The sequence below is a fragment of the Dermacentor andersoni genome, chromosome 4 (genome assembly GCF_023375885.2).
Source record: "Dermacentor andersoni chromosome 4, qqDerAnde1_hic_scaffold, whole genome shotgun sequence".
NCBI lineage: Eukaryota > Metazoa > Arthropoda > Arachnida > Ixodida > Ixodidae > Dermacentor > Dermacentor andersoni.
This window is the reverse complement of record NC_092817.1, coordinates 191,123,957-191,151,476: the sequence shown is the minus strand read 5'-3', so window position 1 is coordinate 191,151,476 and position 27,520 is coordinate 191,123,957. Positions and strand designations below refer to the sequence as shown.

The window sequence follows — 27,520 nt, the reverse complement described above, 5'->3', positions numbered from 1 at the left end:
CTAGTTTCCCGTAATAAAGCTGGCGAAAGAAATTTAATCTGCCAGTTTTCCTTCGATCAGTTAGTGGTTCCAAGTTTGCGGCTTCCAGCATATTCGTTGGAGAATCACGTCGTTTGAAGCGCATATAAATGACACGCGCGGCTAACCTTTGAATTCTTTCTAATTTTTCAATACCTACCACTGTGTGAGGATCCCAAATGATACTCGAATATTCTATGAGAGGTTTAACGTACCTTTTTTAGGCTTTTAATCTTAATGAGGATGTGGAGTCACCTAATTTAAACTTTAGAAATCCTTATCTTTTTCGGGCTGCACAGGTTATATTGTCTATGTGAGGCACCCAGGATAGAAGTGAAGTTAAATTTATCCCCAAGTATTTGCAGCTTTCTACTTTCCTAATCTTATTATCCTTTATTTTGTACAAGTATTCTAGCTTTCTTAACTTATTTGTAATACACATATGCACTGTTTTGTCATAATTAATAACCATATCCCATTCATTGCACCATTCTGCCAACCTATCCAAGGTTTCTTCCAGAAAAAGCTGATCAGAGACAGTTCGAATGTTGCTTAATATAATACAATCATCTGCAAACAATTTGACGCGAACAGGTGATTCCACAATTTTGACTAGGTCATTAACATAAATATTAAACATTACTGGACCCAGCACCGATCCTGAGGTACGCCGGAAGTTACCCCCAATAACCGGGAGCATGATCCATTTATTTCCACATACTGCTTACGACCAGTCAGGTATGAATTTACCCAGTTTATGATCTGTAGGGGTATTCCGAGAAGTTTCATTTTATATATTAGTTTCGAATGAGGGACTCTGTCGAAAGCCTTAGAATAATCTAAGAAAATAGCGTCAACTTGACCGCCCCCATCGAGCACGGAAGCGAGCTCATGGACAGTGACTACTAACTGTGTGGTTGTGGAGTAACCTTGTCTAAAACCATGCTGATTAGTCGTGAGTATATTATTTCTATCCAAAAAATTATTCAGGTAAGTGACTATGATGTGTTCTAAAGTTTTTCAGCAGCAACAGCTGAGTGATATTGGTCTGTAATTACTTACAGAAGATCGGCGACCTTTCTTAAAAACTGGTATTACTCGTGCCAAACGCTAATCCTCGGGAACAGTACCACAGGCTAAAGATTTAGTAAAAATAATGACCACAAACCGAGCTAATACTTCGGAATATCTTTTAAGAAAAGCAGGAGGAATGTTATCTGGCCCTGTAGCTTTCTTTGCGTCTAACCGTAGAAGGAGCTCAGTCACACCCTCAATAGTTACACTGATCACGTCTGGGCTGTCAATTATCTGCCTCTCGGCAACACTAGTGCTCGAAGTGGAATAAATACTTTGGAAAAACGCATTAAATGCTTCAGCTATTTTCTTTGCATCTGTAATTGTTACTTCACCACCGAATATTTCCCACGAAAGTTGGGAATCTTTGTTAGATAGGAATTGCCAAAATTTTGGGGAGTTCTGGGAGGCAAATTGACCAAGTGTTTCCGTAAAATAGTGTTCCCTTGCCTCTCTCAGTTTTAGAGCCAAGTCATTTGCCATCGTGCCAACAATTGTCCTGTCGTTATCTTTAGATTTTCGGTATCGTTTTATTTTACGTTTGAGATGAATGATGTCTCTGTTTATCCAAGGGTTCTGTCTGCCGATCTTTTTTGTTTTATCTGGAATGAATTTTCTGATACAAAAGTGGCACGAGGACTTAAACTTGTTCCACAAAGAATTCACGTCATCGTCAGTATCAAGCTGTACAAGTGCTTCTTCCAAACAATGCACAATTTGAAGGTCGTCAGCAGAATCATAATTTTTAACAGTGATATACTTGGGAGTACGTAACTGTGATCGAGTAGGAAGCGCGCATGTGAAGTACACTATTTTGTGGTCAGAGATCCCTTCGTTCACTTCAGCTTTATAGTCAGAGATGCTAGCAGAGCATAATACAAGATCGAGAATTGAAGTCGCTGAATCTGTAATCCTTGTAGGCAGGTAAACAGTTTGGGTAAGGTTGTGCGCTAGTAATATATCTAGCAAGGTTTCAGAACTTTTAGTGTCCGTTGAGCCGCATGACATTGAATACCAGTCAATATGAGGTAAGTTGAAGTCCCCGGCAATAATAACATTTCGATTTTGATAACTGTCTAGGTAATCATACAACTATAATGAGAAATCCGGATGAGCCCCGGGTGGTCTGTAAACGCCCCTGACGACAACTTGGTTACCTGACAACGTCACCTTACAGAAAGCACTTTCATGCTCCGCGCTAACAGCAGGCAAAAGCAAAGAAAGCAATGTTTTTTTTAATAAAACAACCACGCCTCCGCCGCGTGTCAGACGGTCTTTGCGATAGCAGTTATATGTTGTCGGAAAAACACAATCGTTTGTTATTTCTGGTCGCAGCCAGGTCTCGGTAATTACCGCAACATGAGGATCATACAACAGGAGCACTCGTTCTAGTTGGTCATATGTGTTGCATAAGCTTCGTGCGTTCAGGCAAAGAAGCCGAAAAAGTTTCTTTCCGGCGTTTGCGGTGTTGATATTACGTCAGTCTTCATTCCTGTTTCCAGAATTGGCATTTCGGACTTTCTGCGCTGGACAATTGGCCCTGCGCAAGAGCACTCTACAATTTTTGCCTTCATCCCACGTGTAAGCTTCGTTGTTTACGAACAGCTTATCATGCACCAGTCTGACCCTGTCCCCAGCTTTTCTATCGGTGCCGATAGACTGCCAAAGCTTTTTTCTGATAGCAAGGGTTCTTTGTGAGTAATCATGTGATATCAATACCCCTGTATCTCTTAGTTTAAAGCAAACTTTCTTGATAGAATCTTTTTGTCTGAAGTTGTACAAACGAAAAATTATGTGCCTGGGTTTGTTATTCCGTAACCTGCCGATCCTATGTATGCTCTCCGATGATTTGACTACGATCCCCAGTCGATCATGACAAACCTGCCGGACCACCATATCCTCGAGCATGTCGCTAGTTTCGTCAGGCTTTTCAGGAATTCCAAACACCACCAAGTTATTTCGACGTGCTCTGTCTTCGTAATCGTTAAGCTTTTTATCCTGAGCAGCCAAAACCTTTTCGAAATGCTTCACCGATTTCTCCAGGACAGATATTTTCTGTTCATTCGCTTTTGATATTCGTAACACTTCGTCCAGCCTAGACAGCTGAGAATTCATTTGGGACAGTGTGTCATCACGCTTTTTCTCGGATTCTTTAAGTTCCTTCAGAGCAGTAAAGATGGCATTCAGCATTTCTTGACCTTCAGGGCCAGGATTTTCTTCCACATCTCCACACAAAGCGATAAGTACAGTATGCCAACAATCAGCAATCATATGAAAACACCGTTGGGGGCACAGCAGCACAAAAAAACCATAACAGCTTGCACGTACATTAGAATAGGGATTATAAAAACTGACCAGCAACACGAGCCACGCATGGTTAGGCATGCTCTCAGAAAAGCTGCCGTGCTCTCTGAAGGTCTCGGGTGAAGCAGCTGCCTTTATAGCTGAAGGCCGTGACGTCACGGTTCCACTGGACGATCCAGCGTTGACTTCGCCGATGCAATCGATAACTTGATAATCTTGCAGAAGCTTGGCAGCTTGCGATGCGTTGGGCGGTGCAAGATGCGGCGGGACAGGCTTCGGGATGGTTAGAAACCCCGCACTTGAGACCATACGAAGAAAAAGCACCTGCAACACAAGCCACGCATGGTTAGGCATGCTCTCAGAAAAGCTGCCGTGCCCTCTGAAGGTCTCGGGTAAAGCAGCTGCCTTTATAGCTGAAGGCCGTGACGTCACGGTTCCACTGGACGATGCAGCGTTGACTTCGCCGATGCAATCGATAACTTGATAATCTTGCAGAAACTTGGCAGCTTGCGATGCGATGGGCGGTGCAAGATGCGGCGGGACATGCTTCGGGATGGTTAGAAACCCCGCACTTGAGACCATACGAAGAAAAAGCACCTGCAACACAAGCCACGCATGGTTAGGCATGCTCTCAGCAAAGCTGCCGTGCTCTCTGAAGGTCTCGGGTGAAGCAGCTGCCTTTATAGCAGAAGGCCGTGACGTCACGGTTCCACTGGACGATCCAGCGTTGACTTCGCCGATGCAATCGATAACTTGATAATATTGCAGAAACTTGGCAGCTTGCGATGCGTTGGGCGGTGCAAGATGCGGCGGGACATGCTTCGGGATGGTTAGAAACCCCGCACTTGAGACCATACGAAGAAAAAGCACCTGCAACACAAGCCACGCATGGATAGGCATGCTCTCAGAAAAGCTGCCGTGCCCTCTGAAGGTCTCGGGTGAAGCAGCTGCCTTTATAGCTGAAGGCCGTGACGTCACGGTTCCACTGGACGATCCAGCGTTGACTTCGCCGATGCAATCGATAAGTTGATAATCTTGCAGAAACTTGGCAGCTTGCGATGCGTTGGGCGGTGCAAGATGCGGCGGGACATGCTTCGGGATGGTTAGAAACCCCGCACTTGAGACCATACGAAGAAAAAGCACCTGCAACAGAAGCCATGCAAGGTTAGGCATGCTCTCAGAAAAGCTGCCGTGCCGTGATAAGTAACGTTGGATTCACCGCTGCATCTGTCTTTGGCCAAGTTCCGCGGACCATTCGCACATCCCACAACATCACATGGACGGTGCATTCTCGCTGCTTGTTCCAAATGCAAGTTTTGCGAGCCAGCAAAACCAGCGCAATACGAAAGAACTGAAACTCGAAAGCGAGCGCGACGCAGAATCGAGCGCGCAGAGTCGAGCGAAAACAAAACCTTTCGACCACCAATACTACTGAAGGGTAACGTCAAATGTTATTTTTTCTTAGAATCGAACAGAAGTAGACAAGTAGCATTTTCTTCCGTCTTATAACCTAACGAAATTATCTTTTCAATACGAGTAGCTAAGTACTAGTGATAAATCATGATGAGGAGGGCCTTCGTCATCGGGCTAGTACCGGAATGTCGCTGGGGGGTGTCAAATCGTGTCATGCATTTACCTGAATTCCTCGGTTACTAAAGCTCTGTTCGCAATTATATTGATGCCTTATAAATTCTAGAGCATTGCTTGATCTCTATAACTTGACTTCATAGAAACCTATAGTGCCCCTTTAAAGGAGCTAAAGCCCCCACATTTTCTCTCTCAGGCCTGCTCTTACTCGCGCATGCGCACAATCACCTGGCGATCCCTCAAATGAACGTCTCGTGCCATCGGACACATCGCGGTCTCCCGCGGTGGCCGCTGCATCTGCGCTACGTAGGAGGCCGCAGCTACATGCAACTGTGCACGACGGCGCTTGAGCGCGAGCTAGCGCTCACACGCTCCAGTCTAACCGTGCTATGTGATGGGGCCGCGCTCGGACCTGCTTTGTCCTGCATTATCTTGACTGACGGAGAGCAGCCGCATCCATATTGAATCGCTATAAATGGCTCAATACGAGACAAAGTCTGTCAAGGCGTATAACCAGGAGCGGCCAGGAGTGAGTGCTTGCGTAAAAGAATGCGTGTTGTCTGACATTGGGTTTCACTTAGTTCGAGGCCAATTGAGTGCTCAAAACTAGTCGAAATCAGTGAGACCCGATGGCTAGAATACCGATGAGCAGAGCGGCCAAAGTTTAATTACCGTTTAATAAGTGCACAGGCCACCCGCTCGGCTACGGGTGCCCGTGGCCGAGTGTGAGCAGACGATAGCCGGTTTCTTCTGTATCTAAGTAATTATCCAAATTCGAAAGCATATTTTAGCTTACTTCTGTGTGTTCATTTAACTGCGTCAATATATACGCACAGTAAGGGTCGGAAGATGCGCACTGATCTAAACAGCTTTTTTTGAATAATGTCAGCTATTGGCCAACAGCAGCCGCATATGTGAATCTGCTATATTGCGTACAAAGCGTCCAGAAAAGAGTGAGGAGCTGGCTTCTGTTGAAAAGACAGCGTTGGAGAAAAGCTGACTTCTCGCTACGCTTGCGAGCTCCACAAACCACGCACGATTGCAAATTTCGGCTGAGGTGCTGACGGCAGCCATGCGGGGACAGTGTTTTCCCACGAAGCCCGAGGGGCGGTTCGGGACCCCTTTAAATAGCGTGATAGCATAATAAGTACAAGCCCAATGTAGCTTCAAGTTATAGAATTCCTTGAGAAATATCGTGCATGTGGCGATAGTTACAGGATTACAAATATACACGCCCTTCACGCTAGCTAGCTTCAATTCGACGTTGGCAAAATACATCCTAAGGGAAAAGATAATACATTCGACAAGTTCACATAAAGAGATAAGTTATGCAGTACTTATCACATATTTGTCAATATGCGCTGCTACTAATTGCACGTCCAAGGTAGTGACATTATTTGAAGAGCACTGCTGGTAAGTAAAGTGAAATAATTCGCCAAATTGAGTAGTAATAACTACCGTGAATAAGATTATGGGGTAATGTCAGTTACGTATTAGGAATAATGGGCCGAGAGAACTCAGGTGAGAAATTGAAGCGAATCAAGGTACTGCTTCATTTTTGACCCTCAATTCATATTGATATTATTTTAGGTACTTACAATTTGGACGCGTCTGACGTTGAAATTTGGAGTGAATCGTGGAACGTAGTAATGGCCACTCATCAAAAGTTCCGAAAACGGCGCTGACACCGGAGCTGTTCCGTAATCCGCAAGAAATACATACATCGTGAGGTTTTTCCGGACGCCGATCCTTACGGTTACGCCTGACGTCTGTGGCTTGCCAAGGTCACGCACTGCCCCTGGAGCATTGATGCCAATTCTGCAGACAAAATGCAGAAAACTGTAGGCATTGCGTGGGTAAAATTATACTCTTCCAGGCAAATGAAGAATAAAGAATCGTTTCATTTGGTAAAAAAAAATGCGGTAGGTAATAAATTATGGAGTGAGAGCCTGCTTATATGAAAGATTGTAGCGGGAACCTCACAGAAAACCTAATATATATATATATATATATATATATATATATATATATATATATATATATATATATATATATATATATATGTTTATTTGACAAGAAACACCGAAGGAGCAGTTGCAGACTAAGTCCGTTGAGCGAACTGTGGAAACAAGGCATAAAACAATACAAATGTACTATATATTGCCACGAGCCTTCAGAAGTACTGTTGGGTTCTAATACACCGCAGAGCAGTCGGCTTCTGGAAAACACGTCCGTCGAGGTTGACTCGCAAGCAGGGAAGGGACGTGCGGTCTTCTTTGTTCATTTGGGCACGACCCACTACCTACATGTGGCATTATCCCCTCTTCCGAACAGAAGCATCGTCTCGATGCCGCAACATGGGCGTAAGCAATAAAAAAAATGTAACGCAAAGCAGACAAAGCGAAAGTACAAAAAAGAAAAAGAACCGTTCTGCTGACACAGTCAATCAACAAAGAGACAACCTCACGAAGATAAATGAAAAGCATAAACAAAGAAGGGTGAATGAGAGAAAAAAATATTACTAACGCGCAGTGTACGGTTTCATGCGCTAAACATGAACTGTGTCTGAGCTCGGTTGCCTCTGTGTCCGGGACCACTTCGTAGTTAACGTCACTGACACGGCGTTGTACTTTACACAGACCCAAATACCGGCTCAGCCACTTTTCACAGAGGCAACGGCGGCGAACAGGGGTCCACATCCAAACTTGGTTTCCGGACTTGTAGGACACGTCCCTGTGACGGTGCTGTCGCGTCGTGCGTCTGACTGCTGCTGCTGGCCGATGTGCAGCCGCGCGAGCTGCCGAGCTCGGCACGCTCAGCAAATTCGTCGGCGTCAGTGGTCAATTGGCCGGCGTCTTGACACAGCAGCGTAGCATCCAGCATCGTCTGGACTTCGCGACCACAGAGAAGGCGAAATGGTGCGAATCGCGTCATCTCTTGCACGGCGGAGTTATACTCAAAGGTCACGTAAGGCAACATCCGATCCCATGTTTTTTGTTGAACCTCGATGTACAGGGTGGTCCTTTATGAAAGGGAACACGCGAGCGCATGGCCTGTGCTCTGCGGCGGCTGCTTAGAGCGCCAGCAGCAGGCAGCAAGGGGAGGCACGTCCGCTTGTAGCGCCATCTATTGGCGGTCAGAATAACCAGACACGGCTGATAGGCAAGCGGCTGTGGACTGCCGCCCACGCCAGGCGGATGCGCAACAGGCGGGGCCTCCAAGGTAGCGTCTGCTGCTAGCAAACAGCGCTCGATACGCTAGCGCACTGGAGACGTGGAAGGACCAATATATATCCGCTGGCTAATAAGCGCTCCCAGCACATTTTAAAGCGTAAGCCTTATTTGGCGAGTACCGCAACAAGATCTGTCCGCCACACGAAAAGTGTCATGCCTTTTATCTGCACAAAAATGCGTAAAGTACGAAGTTACGACATTGAATCAATATTGTAGCGCAAATGTTCGTAAGCGATGAGGAACCATTGAAAAAAATTTATTAGAGACAGTAACCATAGATATACATCTGGTCCCCCCAAAAATCATGGGGAAGCCTGTAGTAGGGGTGGGCTAACTTAAATTTTGGGGTGGGGCAACTTGAAATTTGGGGGCAGGACAACTTGAAATTTGGGCGTAGGCTTACGAACACTTTGGCAACTCGAGTAGAGTTTCTGCGTACTTTTTTTGCAGTACGGAGTCCTGGCTCTCCACTCAGCCCATAGCGTTAACAAACTTCACCTGATTCGGAGCGGCTTAGGAGAGAAGTGCACTTAGGTGAAACTTTAGCTTAGGTAAGTAAACGCAATTATTTCTTTGAGCATTTACTCAGGCTGTTATTTGTATAGTGACGACATTTGCTCAATTACGTTATTAATTAGCCTTCGTTAAAGTTATCACGGAGACGTCTGTATCTGTAATAATTAACTGAGATTACTTAAGTAGGTCTAACTATTATCAAGGTACCTTTAATTGTTCTTGATTAGGCTGCGTTGGTTTAACATTAGTTATTCTTGATTAGTCTAATAATTTAACGTATATCTTAATTAGCCTCACAATTCCTGATTACCGTTGATTAATCACCATTACGCTTAACTAATATTATCGTACATAATATTAGTCTTCATTAATCTTAATTACAATTACACCTCTCTGTACTGACTACATGTAGTCATAAATCTCAGTAGTCATACGTAGTCATAAGGCATCCTCATATACACCTCCATAGGACCTCACGTATACCTGTGCACGCAGTGCACTGTGTCACGTGGTACAGATAGACAAACGGACGGACGGACAGATTCCGATGGAAGTAGCCCTAGAATGCTTACGCTTTAATATAGGTACTCCGGGTGTACCTAATAACTACCGGGCGTAGGTTTGTCGCTTCCACGTTTCCAATGCGCTTGCGTATCCGGCGCGGTCTTCTAGCAGCAGACATTGTGCTGCAGGCCGCGCTCTTTGCGCAACAGTCATGCGAGGGGGGCGGGGGAGGGGCGTTCCAGCTAATCCTAGCAGGCGCTTGCCAATCGGCCATGCCTGGTTATTCTGGCCGCCAATAGATGAAGCCACAAGCGGACGTGCTTCTCCTTGCTGCCATTTTCTGGAGCTCTAAGCAGCCCCCGCAGAGCACGGGCCACGCGCTTGCGTGTCTTCTTTCAAAAAGGACCACCCTGTACGTGGAGATCACGTCTGTGATCATCTTATTCAGTCCCTCAGTAAGTCCGTTGGTCTATGGATGATACGCGGTCGTCATCCGATGTTTGGTATTGCTTAATCCAAAATTTCATCTATAAGCTGAGCTGTGAATGCTGTCCCTCTGTCTGTTATGACAATGGAGGGAGCACCGTGACGCAGTACGATGTGGCCCATGAAGAATTGTGCTACCTCTGAAGCCGTGGCTCGTGGGATCGCCTGTGTCTCAGCATATCATTTTGAATCATCAGTCGTGACGAGCACACGTTGCTGCCGCCGGTAGAAAGAGGAAACGGTCCGAGAATGTCCATGTCATCTTGGTTGAAAGGCTTGTGAGGTGCATCAATTGGCTGAAGGAAGCCAGTTGGCTTAACGGACAGTGTCTTTCGGCGCTAGCATTCACGACAGCTTTTAACGTACTGTTTGACGTTTTTCGAAAGCCTGGGCCAATAGTACATCTCGATTACTCTATCGAGTGTTCGTGAGAAGCCTATATAGCCAGATGTGCATTCGTCATGGCAAGCGAAGAGGTCGTCGTCTCTTATGTCTCTTGGAATGACCCGGAGGTAAGCACGGCTGTTCGAACGGGCATACCTCTTATACGGCACGTTGTCCCGTAGACAGAAGGACTTAACGAGCGGGACAGATGGTGTGGTAGGGCTGAGCCACGACCCTCTAAATGATCGATAACCGGTCGAATCCCAGGGTCGTCACGCTGCCGTCTATTCAAATCTGATGAACTAATGGTGCCCAGAAATCCGTGATCCTCCTCTGTACCCTGACTGACTGGATCAATGGGTGCTTGGGACAGTGTATCAGCGCCCTCTTGCCTACGGCCTGACTTATAAACAATATTGACGTCAAATTCCCGTAGCCGCGAGCTCCACCGCACGAGTTGTCCTGAAGGATCGCGCATCCTTGCCAACCAACAGAGGGCGGTAGTCCTTCTCTACATTGAAGGGACGACCATATAGGTAGGGTCGAAACTCGATAATCGCCAACACGACTGCGAGACACTCTTTCTCTGTAGTCGAACTAATCAGCTCGGCACGGGACAGTGAGCAGCTGTCATAGGCTATGTCTTTCCCCTCCATCTTGACGCTGGACGAGCACTGCGCCGAGCCGAATGCTACTGGCGTCGGTATGCACCTCTGTATCGGCATCATCGACAAAATGTACAAGAACGGGTGCTTACTGTAGGCGCTGCCGTAATTCAGCAAAAGATGCCTGTTGCTCCTTATGGCAGACAAATGGCGTGTCATCCCTCGTAAGGCTAGTCACAGGCTTCGCTATCTTCGAAAAGCCATCAATAAACCGGCGATACTAGGGGCACAAATCTGGGAAGCGCCGGAAGGCCTTCTTATCGGCAGGAGCTCGAAATGCAGCCACAACGGCAAGCTTCTCTGTTTCGGGTCGGACCCCTTTGGCGCTTACTGCATGCCCGAGGAACTCTAACTCTTCATAACCGAAGTGTCACTTTTCCGACTTTAGTGTCAGGTCTGCCGATCCGATGGCTTCTAGCACACATCGCGGGCGGTAAAGATGCTGCTCGAACATTTCAGAAGATAGGACCACATTATCAAGGTACGCAAGACAACTGTGCCACTTCACTCCAGTGAGGACAGTGTCCATCATTCGCTGGAAAGTAGCCGGAGATGAACACAAGCCAAAAAGAAGGTTTCGAAATTCGTAGAGACCACCTAGAGTCACAATGGCTGTTTTCACGCGGTCTCGTTCATCTACCTCTATTTGGCAGTAGACACTTTTTAAATGGAGAGAAGAAAAATAGTGGGCCTGCTGTAGCTTATCTAACGAGTCGTCGATACGCGTCAGCGGGTACACATCCTTTTTAGTCACGTTGTTAAGCTTCCGGTAGTCGACACAGAAGCGGAGCGTTCCGTCTTTCTTTTTGACCAGAGCGACCGTAGACGACCACGGCCTGTTGGAAGGCTCGATGACGCCATCATCAAGCATCTCCCGGACCTGCGTACGCATGGCTTCGCGTTCTTTTGTCGACACGCGGTAAGGCTGATAGTGCATCGGGCGTGCGTCCTCGAACGTGATGATCATGTGTCTAGTGATGAGAGTCTGGCATACCTTTGAAAAACTCGCGAAGCAGGACCCCAATTCGTGTAAGAGCTTGTGCAGTGCTGTGTGGCTATAGGTGGACAGAGTTCAGAATTGATGTCGATATGGCCCAGAGACGTGTCCTCTGTCTGCACTACTTCAGGCGTGAAACAGTTAACGCTTGCTACTTCGCCTGCAAACGTTGTCGAAGTGCTACCGAAAAGGTGTCGATGCTCGTTGCTAAAGTTGGCAACAAACAATTGCGGTTGGCCATCACGAAGCTGTATAACAATTCTAATAACACACCTTCCTTCAGGAGGTGTTCCAAATTAGTTTCGGCCACCGCTTCACCATCGCGTAAGCCACATCATGTGACATCGACGAGGACACTGGCTCGTGGAGGAAGCGTTACACTGTCTGCGTTACACTGTCTACGTCGATTGGTTGGTCAGCTGAGAATGCGATACGACGTTCTTGAAGACTAATAATAGCGCCACACTCTTGCAGAAAGCCAACGACAAGAATGACGTCGCGGGTGCATTCGCGTAAGACAAGGCAACACGCTACGAATGTAGATCTTTCAATTTTAACTCCAGTTGTGCAGGTGCCCAGCAAGAATTATGAGATTTTTGTCCACTCAAATCTAGTAGCCATATTGCAGTTGTGTCCAAAAGCGCCTAGAGGAAATAAGAGAGGACCTTGGATCGTCTGGAAAAAAGGACCAGGATACCTCCAGTGTTGGAAATGTCCAAAACGCTATGATGCAGTAGGAATGATAAAACAATGACCATGTGAATATCAAATACACATACACTAATATAATTCCTCAGCACAAAATGTACAAGTCCACCCACTATATTACGCACAAATGTGATAGTATGAAAAAAAAAACGTCCTAAGCTGTGAAGCCAAATCACGAATTTGGGTGCCAGAAAGAACACACTACCGTATACCTGTACATATCACGGTCGCACAATGGCGGGTTATTTTTGTGCTAAATACTTTTTCTATTAGATGGTCTGATATAGAGTGCGTATGCGCGGAATTGTTTAAAAATTGGACAGAACACAAGGAAAACATGGAATCGCAAATGTCTGATCAATGAGAACTTGGAGCAACAGTGACCTTATGATGCGAGAAGGAAAATATTCTGAAAATGGATTCAGCGGGCCCACAATATAAATGCATTGTATTCTGCCAAGGAAGGCGGATGGCCGGCATTGGAGCGAGGGAGGAGCGTGAGAGTTAGCCAGCGACTTCCAGGAAAGTGTAAAAACTGGGAACACCGCGAGCACGGAGGGCAAAAAAAAAAAAAAAAAACTAAAAGGGGGCGTAAAGATAGAGAATGAAACAATCGAAAGTCGGGCAATCAGTACTAAGTAATGGTAATACTGCGCAAAAAAAGAACGGGGACAATGGAAGAAACACATAATACCGGCTTTATGTGCTTCCTCCTTTGTCCCCGCTCTTTCTTCGTGCACATTTAACATGGATACAGTTGAAACCAGAACATGTAGGCCCAACAACTTATCATGTAGGGGTGTGTTTTTGTAACATCCACTGGCACCGCCAGCCATCTCAGCTGGCGGCCTTCCGAAAATACCTAACGTGCGACAACAATGTGTGGCTGCCACAGTGGCAAATAACAGCGAAGACAAGTGTATGCATTATAAGAAGCGTTATAAGTTGCTCACGTTTATTGCCAGGAAACGCCCCCACAGTGGTTAGCAGAGCGCCCAAACAAGTCCGCATCTACCGCAAACCGCAAACCAACCACACCGGGTGAAATCAGCCGAACGCATGCTCACGTGTTGGACCGACTTTCCAAGAGAATTAAAGCGAAGGAGGCGGCTTCACGGAGAGTTGGCTTGGGAGTGCTGGCTCCACTATGTAATGCTTCGTGCTAGTGCTTTTTTTCCTTCCTGCGTGGACAAAAGGCCGCTGCTGCCCGGAGTGAGCTGATTTTCAGGCCGTCGTCAGCTGCCCTCCTATCGCCTATGCTGCTGGGGCTGCGACGGTGGCGTAGTATGGCTCAATATTAGCGGATACTATTTGTCAAAACGCAGTTCATGAAAATAGTTGAGTTTCATGCCGCGATGTCGGATTCTGTAAATTCTCTGAGGCTTCCGAATTACAGGTGCGTTCTGAAATGGTGGAAAACTTGATATTTCAGAACTTACGCATCTGACCCCGAGTAGATTCCTTCGTATACGGCGTAGGAGCCTACCTCCATTGTAACCACACCGGCAATAATGGGATCCTGCGAGCGTGAGAAGAGTAGACATTTCATTTGTTTATTTATCTTGAGAGTAAATTTCCAAGGAATAAAATATTGAAAGAGCATATTTGTTTTTTTAAGGATTATGTTACACTGTTTTACATTTACATTTTCTCAAGAAACGATCTCTAATACAACTTTCTTGTTGTCAAGAACCATTTCACCATCATCTAAGCCTGTGTGTAAACAAATATAGCCGGAAAGATAAGGCACTATTGTTCAGAGGATATGCGGTACATAAATAAAGTCTGGCAACCTACGCTAAACAATAGTTTACAGCAAGTAAGATCGCCATAGCTAGGAAGATCGCCGTGCCATTGCTTTATTGCACTATCTACAGGATGTTAGACGCGTTGAGAGGGAGCCACGACAACTTGCGCGTCATAGAAGCGTGTGCACACACTGCTTGTAAAAAGAAAGGGTCCTTGGCACATGACCGTGGGGTGTGAAGAACGTGTCAAGTGCACGTGATATTTTGTTGCCCCTGTGGGCGGCTCGAGCTGCACGTTGTAACTAAATTGACCGAGTCAAACAGCAGAGCGACGGCTGGACAGCGGAAGCCCGACCGGTGACGCGACAGCCATCTTTGAGGATCGCGATCTCTAGCCGCGTGAGATGCTTTGCACTCACAATGATAGAGCCGTGATTAGATTGGGTAGCGGTGTACGATAGCCTACATCATTATTCACCGGCACACAACTACGGTTCGTTACTATCGCGATGTTCCCGGTCTAGATGGGTTGACATTACTAGAATGTTCTACAACATCGGCGTATTTTAGTTATCGTAGCAAATGATTCGTAACACTCTACTGATAGAGTAATTTGCTTCGCAGCACGCTTAGCGTACTGCACCCGATAAGAGGTGTGAGAGATGAAATGACGCTCAGGGAACATCTCAGGTACATAGAAACACAAAGCACGCCACCGCACAGAACACATAGAAATAAAATGCCCCATCCAGAGCTCCATGGAAGATTATCCACAAAAAAAGTATAAAAATAGAAAAATATTGTTAGGCTAAGGCATGTCAACTCTTTTATCTTGATCTCATTAGCAATACTTGAAATCATGTTACAGTGCAGTAGGAGGTTTAAGAAAAACACGGTAGAAGTCATCTCACTGTGACTGTGGGATGGTAATGCGAATAGCAATAGACAACATTCCTGAAGTCTCGTTTATTTAAGGCTTATCATGGCAATTCTGAGACTTTCGTTGACACGGCTATAAGCCACATAGTGCGATATCGCCCCACTTTGCTATGACAGGCGCTTGCCAACGTTACTGATGAACGTGGAGGCCTGACGATGAGAGAATGACGCTGACGCAGTGAGGATCGAATGAGCAAAAAGGAATGATATCGATGGAAAGACAAAGGCATATAATGACGACAACAATGACATGTCGATTCTTAATTAAATGAAATTATGAGGTTTTCCGTGCCAAAACCACTTTCTGAATATGAGGCACGCCGTAGTGAAGGACTCCGGAAATTTAGACCATCTGAGGTTCTTTAACGTGCACCTAAATCTAAGTACACGGGTGTTTTCGCATTTCACCCCCATCGAAATGCGGCCGCCGTGGCCGGGATCGATCCCGCGACCTCGTGCTCAGCAGCCCAACACCATAGCCACTAAGCAAGCACGGCGGGTCATATGTCGATTCTTTAATATGGACGATGGTATAACAACGAAAGCCTGGCGGCGACCACGACACGAGGTTAATGAAATGACAACGATGTTGTGACCACGACTGTCATGAAGAAGCGAGAATGAATGACGACGATCGCCCGACCAAGATGGCATGGCGACGACGGTATGACAACGAATGCACGATAGCGTCTGATGGCGTCGAAGGCATTTTATTTTGACGATGGTTTCACGACATCAGTGTGACGACGACAAGATGAGGAAAATGAGAGTGTGAGTGTATGATGACGATGGCGTGACTACAACGGTGGGACGATAATCAGATGAAGCAGCTGGAACGACGACGACGGATTGACAACGGGTGCATGACTGCATCTGTCTGACGACGACGCAGTGACGACAATGGCATCACAACGACGGCATAATGAAGACCGAATGACGATAGCACGATTACGATAGAATGACGAATAAGTAATAACGTCGATTGATCGACGATGGTGGTGTGACGACGACGGAATGACAACAGGATGACGGTACTGAGAAGATGACGATGGTAAAATGAGAGCGTGATGACGATGACATGACGACAATGGTATGACGACGATGACCAGAGAAAGGCGTGAGCACAATGGGATGACGAGTTTATGATGAGAAGGACGTGACGATGACTGCATCACGAAACCTATATGACGACGATGGCTCGACGGCGTGACGAGAGTCGCACAACGTAGCTGGAGGAACGGTGATGGTACGACGATGATGGTATCACGATGACGGTCTGAGAATGGAGGCATGATGGCGACTGATGATGACGTCATCACAAGGGTGCCATAATGTCAGTTGAATGAAGGCAGTATGATTACAACACATTGGGCGGATAGAAAAACTTTGAGGTCTATCGGGACGTGCACTAGAACGTAGTGGCACGCTCCCACGTCGGGACAGAGAGACCAAGCCTCTCCATCACGTCGCTGGCCCGTTGGACTACCCATAGATGGGCTTCGAAATTGGGACTGCGTAGGGCAGCCTCCCACTTGCACGACGTAACGTATTAGTTGCCCCGTAACGCGGGGCACCACTAGAGCATGTGACCTAAGTCGGCAAAGTCTGAGCAAAACTTTCAAGTGACGCAGAAAAAGACACTGATTGAACGACGAAGGCGGTACGACGACTATGGCATAACTACGATGGGATAACGGTACTGAAGTGATGAGAATGACAAAATGACAGCGTGACGCCGACGACATCACGATGCTTGTGCGACGAGATGGCTTGACGAGAGAAGGATGACGAAGCTGGAATGACACCGATACAATGACCGCGACGGCATCACGACCCCAAACGTGTAACTAGTGACAAGCTATTTGGACTACTGGGCCGGAGTAGAAGGCGTGGCGACGACAGCATGACGAGACTCAGATCAAGACGCTGGAATGACGACGATTTAATGACCACGATGGAAACAATATGGCAGTGTGACAACAGTGACGGGATGACGATGGCATGACTTGTGTCGGACAAAGCTCAAATGGCCGCGATGGAACGAACTCGATGACATCACGACCCCGAGCCCACACCTGTTAGACCAAGCTATTAGAAAATTCGGGCGACTGGGTCGGGGTAGATGGCGTGACGACGATGGCATGACGAGAGTAGGATCATCAGGCTGGATTGACGACAATGGAACAACCTAGATGACATCTCGACCAAGAGCACATGCCTGCAAACAGGTACACAACCTGGGCGCTGGCTTGGCCTAAGAGGTCGAATAGATAGATAGATAGATAGATAGATAGATAGATAGATAGATAGATAGATAGATAGATAAACTGAAATGGCTGAATTAAGCAAGTAATGCTATTCACATTAACATCTTATATGCAGGAAAGATAGAAACTTTGAAAATGCCTTCTTATTTAAAAAGTTGGCTCGCCATCCCAGCCCTACGAAAGTGGATATCCAACGAAGCTGTAGGAAACCACCACTATAGCTCCCGGTGGGGGTATGCAATGCTTTATTGTTTTAGAGTATAATGGTAGTATAATGGGCAGAAAGTTAGATGGGCGGATGAGATTAAGAAGTTTGCAGGGACAACGTGGCCACAATTAGCACATGACCGGGGAATTCAGAGAAGTATGGGAGAGGCCTTTGCCCTGCAGTGGGCGTAGCCAGGATGATAATGATGATGAGTAATGGGAGTAATGTTAATTTTGACAGCACGCCACCCATAGCGGAGCTGCAACAAGATTCAAATCAGTTGCTAGATTGGTTCTTATATAGGAAAGGCTAGAGACGTCACTCCTCACACTGCAAGCTGCCGTGGCCGCAGCAGCTTGTGCAACAGTAACCTTTACTGGGAAACGTATGTCACGTGCTTTGTATTGTTATCAGGAGCGCCTTATCAACAATTGTGGTTTGGATGCTTGTTTGCTGTTTGTTGTTTATTGAAATGTATGGATGTTCTATATGCTGTATGCGTCATTCCAAAGAATGTATGCACTGATCGCTTCACTTTGCCGAGTGCTTGAAGCCTCTGCCTTACGAGGGTATGAGCCTCTGCTCCTGGCTCTGCTCTACCGCTGGGATCGACTTACATTTTCATTAGCGGACGCGAAAAATAGCGGCCAACTAAAGGCTAATAGCTTCGCTGTAATAAAAATGGCACATGCATGTCTGTTACACCAGCAGTCATAATTTGCTATTGGAGCCCGAAAAGGCAAAAACTAATGTAGTCAAAGCACTAAGCTGTGCAAAGAAATAGGGTGATTGCCAATAAACATTTGGCCTGGAAACTGGAAAATGACCTGGAACGCGCATGTCACTAGAGTGATATCATCTGCTGATAGAAGCCTTGGATTCTTAAAACATCAGCAACGCCAAGCGCCACCAAACCTAAAATTGCTTGCCTAAGTCAATCGTACGCTCTAAGCTGGAATATGCCTGTGCCATCTGGAGCCTTAAACAAAAATATCTAACGAACTGTCTAGAATCAGTGCAGAACCGTGCCACAAGATTCATTCATTCATGCTATTCATATAACGACAGTGTATCATCTTTAAAAGCAGAATCCGGCCTAACAACCTTGGCTTGTCGGTATCGTATCGCTACTATGTACTTATTCCATAGCTTCTTTTACAGCTCACTTCATCATCCGCCCTACATTAGTCCTCCTGCCACGCATTTCACTCCGCATTGGTCATCTTCAAGTCGCCCGGCCACGAGCGCACACTACCACTTTTGCCTCACCATTCTTTCCACGCTGAGCCTCGGACTGGAACGGCCTTCCACACGACATCGCCGCAACTACTTGCCCATCCACGTTTTTGAACTGTATAATTAACATATTTAACAGCGAGCAAGCTTCTATCTAAAAATCTTTTCCTTGTGTATTTAATTTATTTTATTTGCTACCCACCTCTTATGTAATATTCCCAATCCTGGGGCCTTTAAGGTAATAAAGTGAAGTGAAGTGAAGGAAGCGTGTTTTGCCGCAGGATGCCTTTTTATAATTCAGCCAAGAGAGATAGATAGAGAGAAATGTAATGATACGAAATGCAGAGAGGTCGCCGTGAGGTATATTTCACTAGCCAGCTACTCGGCGTTTCCAATTCTTTCCAAGAAAGAATAAGCCTGAATGAAATTTTTGATTGTCAATTATTGAAGCTCCTTGCCTCTCATTTTGTGTAGAGAAGAAGCACAAAAGCTTCACTGAAAAATCTTGCTTCACAGTGAAGTTAGCGGTGCTGCATTTTGAAGACTAGCAAGAAATTGTCTGTTTAGGAAGGCGGGAGAGATGTTTTATAGACCGTAGAAAGGAATGAGCGTCTTAAATTACAAAAAGTTACCAGTAAGTTCTGAACAAAAGAACATAAAGCGTATTTATTACTGGCACAATGTTTTCAATATTTCGTCCCGCAAAACATGCTCAAAATGTCTAGAAAGCGATATCGATTGAAGAAAGAAGCTTTTAAAAAGGATGAACTATCATAAGGGCTCAAATGTCGTAGTGGTTTGGCATCAAGGTAATTCAATTCAGCCTAACTGTAGCATTGAAGACATGTTTAAAAGCGCTCAGAAATTGATAACACTACATGCCGAAGTGAGTGGACAAACAGAAGCACTTTTGTGAGTCTATTCGCTTCATCTGGATCCTTGATTGCACAAAAACGCTTCTTAACAAGTTCTGAGATAGTCTTGCACTTTCCTCAAGCTGTTAGAATGTATTTGGATTTTAATAAGGACTATCATTGCAAAATTTGTACGATTCCATTGAAATGCTACTCACGAGTCCTGTTTGGGTTGGAAATTCTACTGGAGGAAAATCGCCAAAGTGAAGAGACAGGAACACGTGAGATCCACTCGAGGCGAAGTACTCGTGTACATACAATTCTGAAAAAAAAAAGTACAGGTCTGTTTTTACCTAGGACAATTAACGGTGCTTCGGCAAATATTTGCTTATTGCCCGGTAAGTGGCACTCCTAGTCTCTGACGAAAGAAGGCACATCCGAGGTGCATAAATTATTGTGGCGGAATACATTTTTTTCTCTAAATTTGTTACACACTGCAGACTCGAGGTCAAAGGAGAGAAGAGATAAAACACAAGAACGCAGCGACAAGACATAGCAACGTTGCACAAAGGCGGATAATAAACCCTGCGAGAAAGATGGGGACTAAGAAAAGAAATGGACGCAACAGCCGCGATCTTTATGTCAAGATTTACCCAGAAACATATAATGATTGTATACGCACACCTTATCCCAGTGATCTAACACAGCGAAACTTAAAGACTAGCTATGAAAAAAATGTTGCTCTAAAGCAGGGCTTTGTTCAGCCCAGGCCCACATTTTAGGCTCAACCAGCAGTGAGCAACATCAAGAGTGGCGTGATAACAAAAACATCCATGCTTCTACAAAACTTTTGTTGGGCTGCTCCGCGCAATCAGAAATGCGCTGGCACTCACTCGACCAAAAGCGCGTGCTCATTAGCACATTTACAGAAAGTAAACAGGGGCGCGAAGCGCACGTAGCCAACGCATGATTTACATTTTGTGTTCATGCAAAATGTACAATTGATGCGGAAGGCTGAAGCTTATGCCACTACGCGAAACAGGTGCGTTCTTTTTACTGTGCCACTGAATTAGTGTTTATATACGATACTTCTCCAAATGTGCGGAACCAAGTTAGTTCAGCTACTGCGCTACATTATTATTATTATTATTATTATTATTATTTGTTTTAAACATATATACACAGTTAACAGGAAAGGGAAAGCGAGAAGCAGGCTGGCAACTGCCACCGGAAGGGGCACAACGCCTGCGTACTCTTCTGAAGGGAGGTGACAGCAACACAGATATCGAAGGTAAGAAGGAGGGGAGGAAAGAGGAAAGGAAGAGCAAGAGGACAAATCTAAAGACTAAAGTAGAACACAGTACACTACGCACGTTGTTCTGCCGAGTTTCGACTCTGCAGCCGGAATTAAAGTGACGCCGCGTCGAACAGCCGCCACAATTATCAACCACATCCATGGCTAGTTCGCTATGCGGCTAATTGTGCCCTCCACGATGAGACGCCAAGTACAGCTGCACGCAATCTCCGTTTCACCGGTAGTTGGCTCACCATATAAACTGCAATATGTTTGAACCCGCCACCTCCCATCTTCGGAGGAAGAAGCGTTAGGGTACAGTACTGATCACACTCAGTAGGTCACTGAAGGTCACGCTAGTACAGAATGTTGAATGTTCACGCTACAAACGTGAACCTAAGTTAGTTAACTCTAGAAAGGTTAGTAGGGCGCGATGGGCCTGATCACGTTTAGATGCACAACCACTGGGGTATAAACATTCCTCGAGTGTTGCACACCGCAGGCCAAGGAGATGATAGTTTCTCACTAGCGACATGCGTTGCGCACTGAAAGCGGGACCCTCAAATATAAGGTGCTGAAGTGTGTCGTAGCAGCCAGAAGACGTACACATGGACTTGCCACACGCCCTTGTCTGTATAAACGTTCGTGCACGTTCACGCAACCAACCCTCAGCTTGAGCACTTGTGCTCTAGCGCAACGAGGCAAGCCTTGACCACGAACACGGGGCGGGAACCTTCCATTTGCGTCACGCTGATCTGGATGCTGCTTGAGTAGGTGGCGACGAATCAGCAGACGAGCGTCATCAAGCTTGCACAAAATTTCTGGGCAGTCACAGTTGTTATGAGCCCAACTTGAAGCGAGCCGATCAGCCTCTTCATTTCCGGCGATTCCTACATGTGAAGGTATCCATTGAGCAACGAGAGATACCCCACGTGATGTAATTTTGCGCGCAGAGTCAGTAATGCTGCGCCAAACTGGACAATCAAGCTCCCTGCGTTGTAACCTGCTAAGGGCAGTACGGGAGTCCGTAAAGATGACAACCTTCGATGTAATTAACTCCTCTTGCACGTATTTCAGTGCAACATTAATCGCTGCTAGTTCCGCAGTTGTTGACGAAGTTGGAATATGTATTTCAATGGTACGTCGTATTTGAGTTGAAGGGCAGAAAAAAGCGGCAGAGGCGCCTTGACCGTCGTTGTGTACAGATGCATCTGTGAAAACTTGAAGATAATCTGGAAACTTTTCGAACAAGTGAGACTGAGCCAATTGAAATATTGCCGAAACAGCCATATCAGACTTTTTGTGCATGTCGAGGATTGTGAGGTAAATGGGGAATACGTGTTTCGTGATACCTTTTGGAGGCGGAGACGTATCTGAAGCAGCATGTTCAAAAATGGTAGTGATATCCATAAATAATGCCGGTATTTTTCCCATGCGAGAAAATGGGCGATGAATCAGACGATCAAGGAGCGATTGACCCTTCGATGCGTGGTGCAGATGCTCAATATGATACAGAGCTCTCTGATCTGCTTGCAGCCTCAGAGGGAACTGATGCGCTTCAGTAAGTAATGCAATAGATTGCGCCTCATGAGGTAATCCAAGCATTAGTCGAAGGGCAACGCGATGATCTCGCTCCAGTTGGGCCATCAAACTAGGTGGTATGTTCAAAATTGGTAATGCGTACAGTAAGCCTGAGAGTACAGATGACTGGTACACCTGAAGAGCCGTTGTTTGGTCGCAACCAGCACCTCGTGCAGTCAAGGCGGCCACATACTTAAGGAGGGAGTGCGATTTGCGTCGTACAGATTTAAGGGCAGAGCGCCAAGAGATGCGATCATCCACAATTAAACCCGATAACGGTGTTGTCGCACCCAGTTTATAGGCGTCTCGTCAAGATACAGTCGGCTCAATGTTTGACGAGCGTGTTGTTTAGGGCGCTATGCTATTGCAGCCGACTTAGCAGGTGATATGAGCAGGCCAACTTCACCCAAGTACTTCGAAGTAGCGTTGAGAGCTCTTTGCAAGCTTGCACGAAGCCGCGGACCAAGGTGCGAAGGGCCGCTTATCCACACAGCAATGTCATCTGCGTAGACAGCTATGTTCACAGGGAAGTCGGTGTCTCAAAGCAAACGACTTGCAAGCGCGGCGAGTACCGCGTTAAACAAAAGCGGCGATAATACGCTGCCTTGTGGAGCACCGCACTTCACATTTCGGTATTCACTAGTTACTCCTCCGACCCGCACTTTCATCCGGCGCTCCGAGGGAAAATTATGCACAAATTGGAGCAGACGACCCGAAATTCCCGCGGTTGCAAGAGCGAAAATAATGGCCTTATGCGGAACTGAATCGAAAGCTTGCTGTATGTCTAGAAAGAGCATGTCGGCGGAATGCTTGTTTTCTCTAGCAAATTCGAGTGCTGAGACAAGGTCTGATATGCTGTCCAGAGCTGAACGGCGGCGACGAAAGCCACTCATGACATCAGGGAAAAAATTCAGCTCCTCTAGCCTGACATCTAAGCGAAACAAGACCATTCGCTTCATTAATTTGATGACATTGGAAGTTAGGGATATTGGTCGGTAGGACTCGAGGTGCCTTGCAGGACGCCCGGGCTTTAAAATTGGTAGTACCACGGATGATTTACACTCAGCAGGGATTACAGCTGTTTTCCATACCTCGTTATACTCGTCCAATATACGGTCATGGAAACTCTTATCAACGTTCCGCAATGCTAGGTACGTAACACCATCTGCGCCTGGAGCAGTGCGGCGTTTGGAGAGGCTCAGCGCGTGTCGCAGCTCCTGAAGAGTGAAATCTGCCTCGTCCATCTGGCAGGCTGGACCGTAGGAAGCGGGTAAAGTGCTGCGACTTGTCAAAGAAGGAAGGTCGCTAATTGTGGTGTCACTGGATGCAGGAGAGACGAAAATGTCTGCAAATGCCTCCGCTATTACTTTTGGTGACTGGCCAGTCGCTATCCTCAATGCAGCCGTAGGATTCTTGCAGATTTTAGGAGTACAGAGAGCCTTCAGTATGCGCCATACATTTCCAAAACCACTTCCAGTATGCAACGAACTACACAAAGCTTCCCAGCTCTTGCGACGAAGCTGTTTTGTAGGCCGCCGTATGGCTGCATCAATGCGATTATAAATAGTCCAATCGATGCGTCGCTTAAGCGGGGGCTACATGGGGCGTTTTTCTCCTGCGATTGTCGCGCGCGAAAAAAAAAACGCGCTGGCGGGACGCCGGCCAAGCTACATGAGGCGTACGAGCGGCGAACGCCGCCGCAGTGTGGCCAGACAAGGCAAAAATGTTTTGGCTACCACTAAATGAACGAACAATGCTTATATGTTGTTTGCTTGTCTTATAATTAATAAATTATGCAATAAATACCCCACTAATATGTCTATACACATTACCAGGTATGCTTTCGCCGACGTAGCCATGGTGCTGACCAGCGCACGCGCGCGAAGTGTTCAAGGGACGGCAAGGAACGGTGAGACGGCTGGCCGCTCCCGCCGAAAACAGACGGAAGTGACTCCGACAGGCACTTCCCGTAGCGTCAGACGCGTGCGTGCCGCGTCAAAATCTAGCCGGTCCTGATCGGCGGTGGCGGGCGTTTTTCTCGACGCCGAGCGTCAAATCGGCGCCGTGAGGCGAAAATCGCCTCAAAAACGCTCCATGTATTCCGGGCTGTAGAGCGCTGTTCCCGCCTATAAGCGCCCCGTCGACATGCGGGGAGCTGCAAAAGCTTTAGATCGAGATTTTGTTTGCCGATACTCCGTCGTTGTACTGTAGCTTTTTGTAAGCACTCACTCATAAGTTTATATAGGCTGTCTAGAGATGGTGCCTCTGAGATGTCTCTGGTGCCTCTGAGATAGCTGTCGGAGCTTGTCCCAGTTAGTAACTGTATAAACGACATCCTGGCGACCCGCAGTATGTGTTGGTGTTGACCAAATGGGTAGGTGATCTGAGCCCCACGGGTCGGGTTCACATGACCAGGCTAAGCACACATCTCTCGTTGATATCGCATGGTCTATAGTGGAATGCTACTTTCCTATACCCATAAATGTAGGTGAACCGTCATTAAGTATTAGTAGATCGTTCTTGATAATGATCTCGTTAATCTCTGCCCCACGATTGTCTTGGGGACGGCTACACCATCTTGGATGGTGGGCATTAAAATCTCCGCATAACACAAACGATGCACCACACCGAGACACTAAGCACTCAAGTAGCGAGGTACCGCAATAACGTGTATGCCTGTTGTATATGCTTGCCACCTCCGTACACACACCTCTGAGGCTCACAGTAACAGCTACACACTCAAACTCATCGTCACAGATACCGTCTCTGTCAATAACCGCGAAGTCCAAGTCAGCACGAACGTACACGGTCGTCCACTTCCAATTTGAACACGGCTCCGGGCGGCCGGCGAGGCCGGCGCTCCGCGGAGCGCCGCTCGTGGGCGCCGGGGTAACTAAGGCGCCGGCGCACTGGCAGCCACAGGCGTGGCCTTAGCCGCGTCGTCTGCTACAGCGCGCCAGCACCCACTAGACGACGCGGCTGAGGCCAGACCTGTGGCTGCCAGTGCGCCGGCGCGTTAGTTACCCCGGCGCCCACGAGCGGCGCTCCGCGGAGCGCCGGCCTCGCCGGCCGCCCGGAGCCGTGTTCAAATTGGAAGTGGACGACCGTGTACACTGATGCTTTTGAAGCATTGCGCGTATGCGCCGCCTCCACACACTGGAAAGAGCCACAAGCTGGTTCCGCGCATCGAGTGTTACTGTGGACACCCACGAAGCCTGGCAATCGATATTCGTCTTTCCTTACGTTAGTTTCCTGAAGCGCTATAACGTCTGGTGGAGTCTTCATAGCGATGAGTTGAAGGACTAGATCAGCGTGCCGCGGTCACATCGACCTGACATTCCATTGCAGCACAAAGGGGCGAGGCTGCTGACAACTGTTAGAATTATTTCTGTTAAAACGTCTAGCGAAGGCCGTCGAGGACAGGAGCGAGTGCCTCCAAAACTTGCTCTGCTGCTGACGCTGCTGGTGTCTGGCGACCGGCGATTAGAGATCTGATGACGTCGACAAGCATCTTTAGAAGATTGACAAGTTGCTCATCGTTGTTGGCTGATACCGGTTTAGGTACTGATTCGTATAAAGAAGGCAGTCGCACGAAAGCGGATAAAGACAAAATAACCAACAGTGGCTAAACAAATGCTGTCTTTCGAGCCAACGTTTCGGCAAGGGGAGTCGTTTTCGCCGTGATGCACGCAAGTGCCCTTATCGAAACGGTAGCTGATGAGGGTGCCTTGTTTTCAGTGTCGACAACTGAGGTGGAATTCGGTATTTACAAATAAATTTTGCCCTAAGAAAGCTTTTACGACAAAAACCTATTCACAAAGCGAAGACTGCTCGTAAAATCAGCAAACTTGTCATGCCTGCCCGTATGTAAAAAGACCCGTATGTAATGGTAGCACCGGTGGGAGCTTCACCCCCCCCCCCCCCGCCCACACACACACAGACGTCACAGTGGCCGACATAAGCAGGAATTTCTAAGATAGGGTGGTCGCAGTCTTATGAACGGAATTGTGTCTATCTGCGCCACTCGAAGTGGTGTAGATCAGCACTGTTGCATGCATGCGTAAAACTTTATTGGCAACAAGGATCAAAAGGTCATTAAGCGGCCAGGAGCCCATAGGCGCTGGCGGCCTCGTCAGCCCGCAGGACGACCCGATGTTTTTGGTCTAGGTCCGAGCTCAGCAGAGCAGCGTCCCAATCCTTCGTATTTAAATTGTGAGCCCTCGTGGCGGGGGAGTGGCCGGGCAGGCCCATATTATATGATTAATGACCAGGGACAGACTTCAGAGTATTCCCCAGGATAAATTCTGGAATATAGCTTTAAGTTGGTGAAGGTGCCCGTTTGCAATCTCCGCCCTGTGATGTCTTGTCCCTCACTTAGCGATTTGTCGCCTGCAGGGCATAGCTTCCGGCTCAGACGATCCTGGCTGGTGATTTCCTGGAAAGAAACCATCCCATCCCTTACCAATTCCAGGTCATCGTGGCCAAAAGCCCGGTCGGTAAAATTTAGCGCGATGAACTAGGCCACTTGGTTCCCGGGCAACGAGGAATGCGCCGGTGCCCAAGTAACCATGACGGGGCGCCGATATGAGTTTCGTTTCAGGATATTATAAGCCTCGGGGGATATACGCCCCTTAGAGAAATTGCGAACAGCTCAGTTGGAGTCGCTGATTATAATCTTGCAGTTGGAAGAGGCGATGGCCAGGGAGATGGCTGCCTCTTCCGCACACTCAGTGCTGTGGATTTTAATCGTGCCTTCGGACGTGATAGCATCGCTGTTGGGGCCGATTGGCCACAGGTCACAAATGATAGCTGAGGATAGTGCGTGCTTATATCTTTGTGGCGCTTTGATTTGCAAGGGTAGACGAAGAAGACGAGTTCTTGATCAGCTGTAATTCTTGCTTCACTCTGGTTTTTCCG

The 27,520-nt window shown here is 47.1% G+C and overlaps 1 protein-coding gene across 2 annotated transcripts in view; it reads right to left on the bottom strand.

Annotated features, from left to right (window-relative positions):
• LOC129384928 (uncharacterized) overlaps positions 1-27,520 on the bottom strand; it is a 159,931-nt gene that overhangs the window by 13,399 nt on the left and 119,012 nt on the right. Inside the window, exons 5-7 of one of the 2 annotated variants that reach the window (XM_055070604.2) lie at positions 19,947-20,050; positions 13,916-13,995; positions 6,582-6,801 (exon numbers count right to left, since the gene is read on the bottom strand). In XM_055070604.2, coding sequence (XP_054926579.2) covers positions 6,582-6,801; positions 13,916-13,995; positions 19,947-20,050 — 404 coding nt within the window. The remainder of the gene's footprint in view (positions 1-6,581; positions 6,802-13,915; positions 13,996-19,946; positions 20,051-27,520) is intronic. The other variant, XM_072287584.1, reaches the window with a different exon arrangement.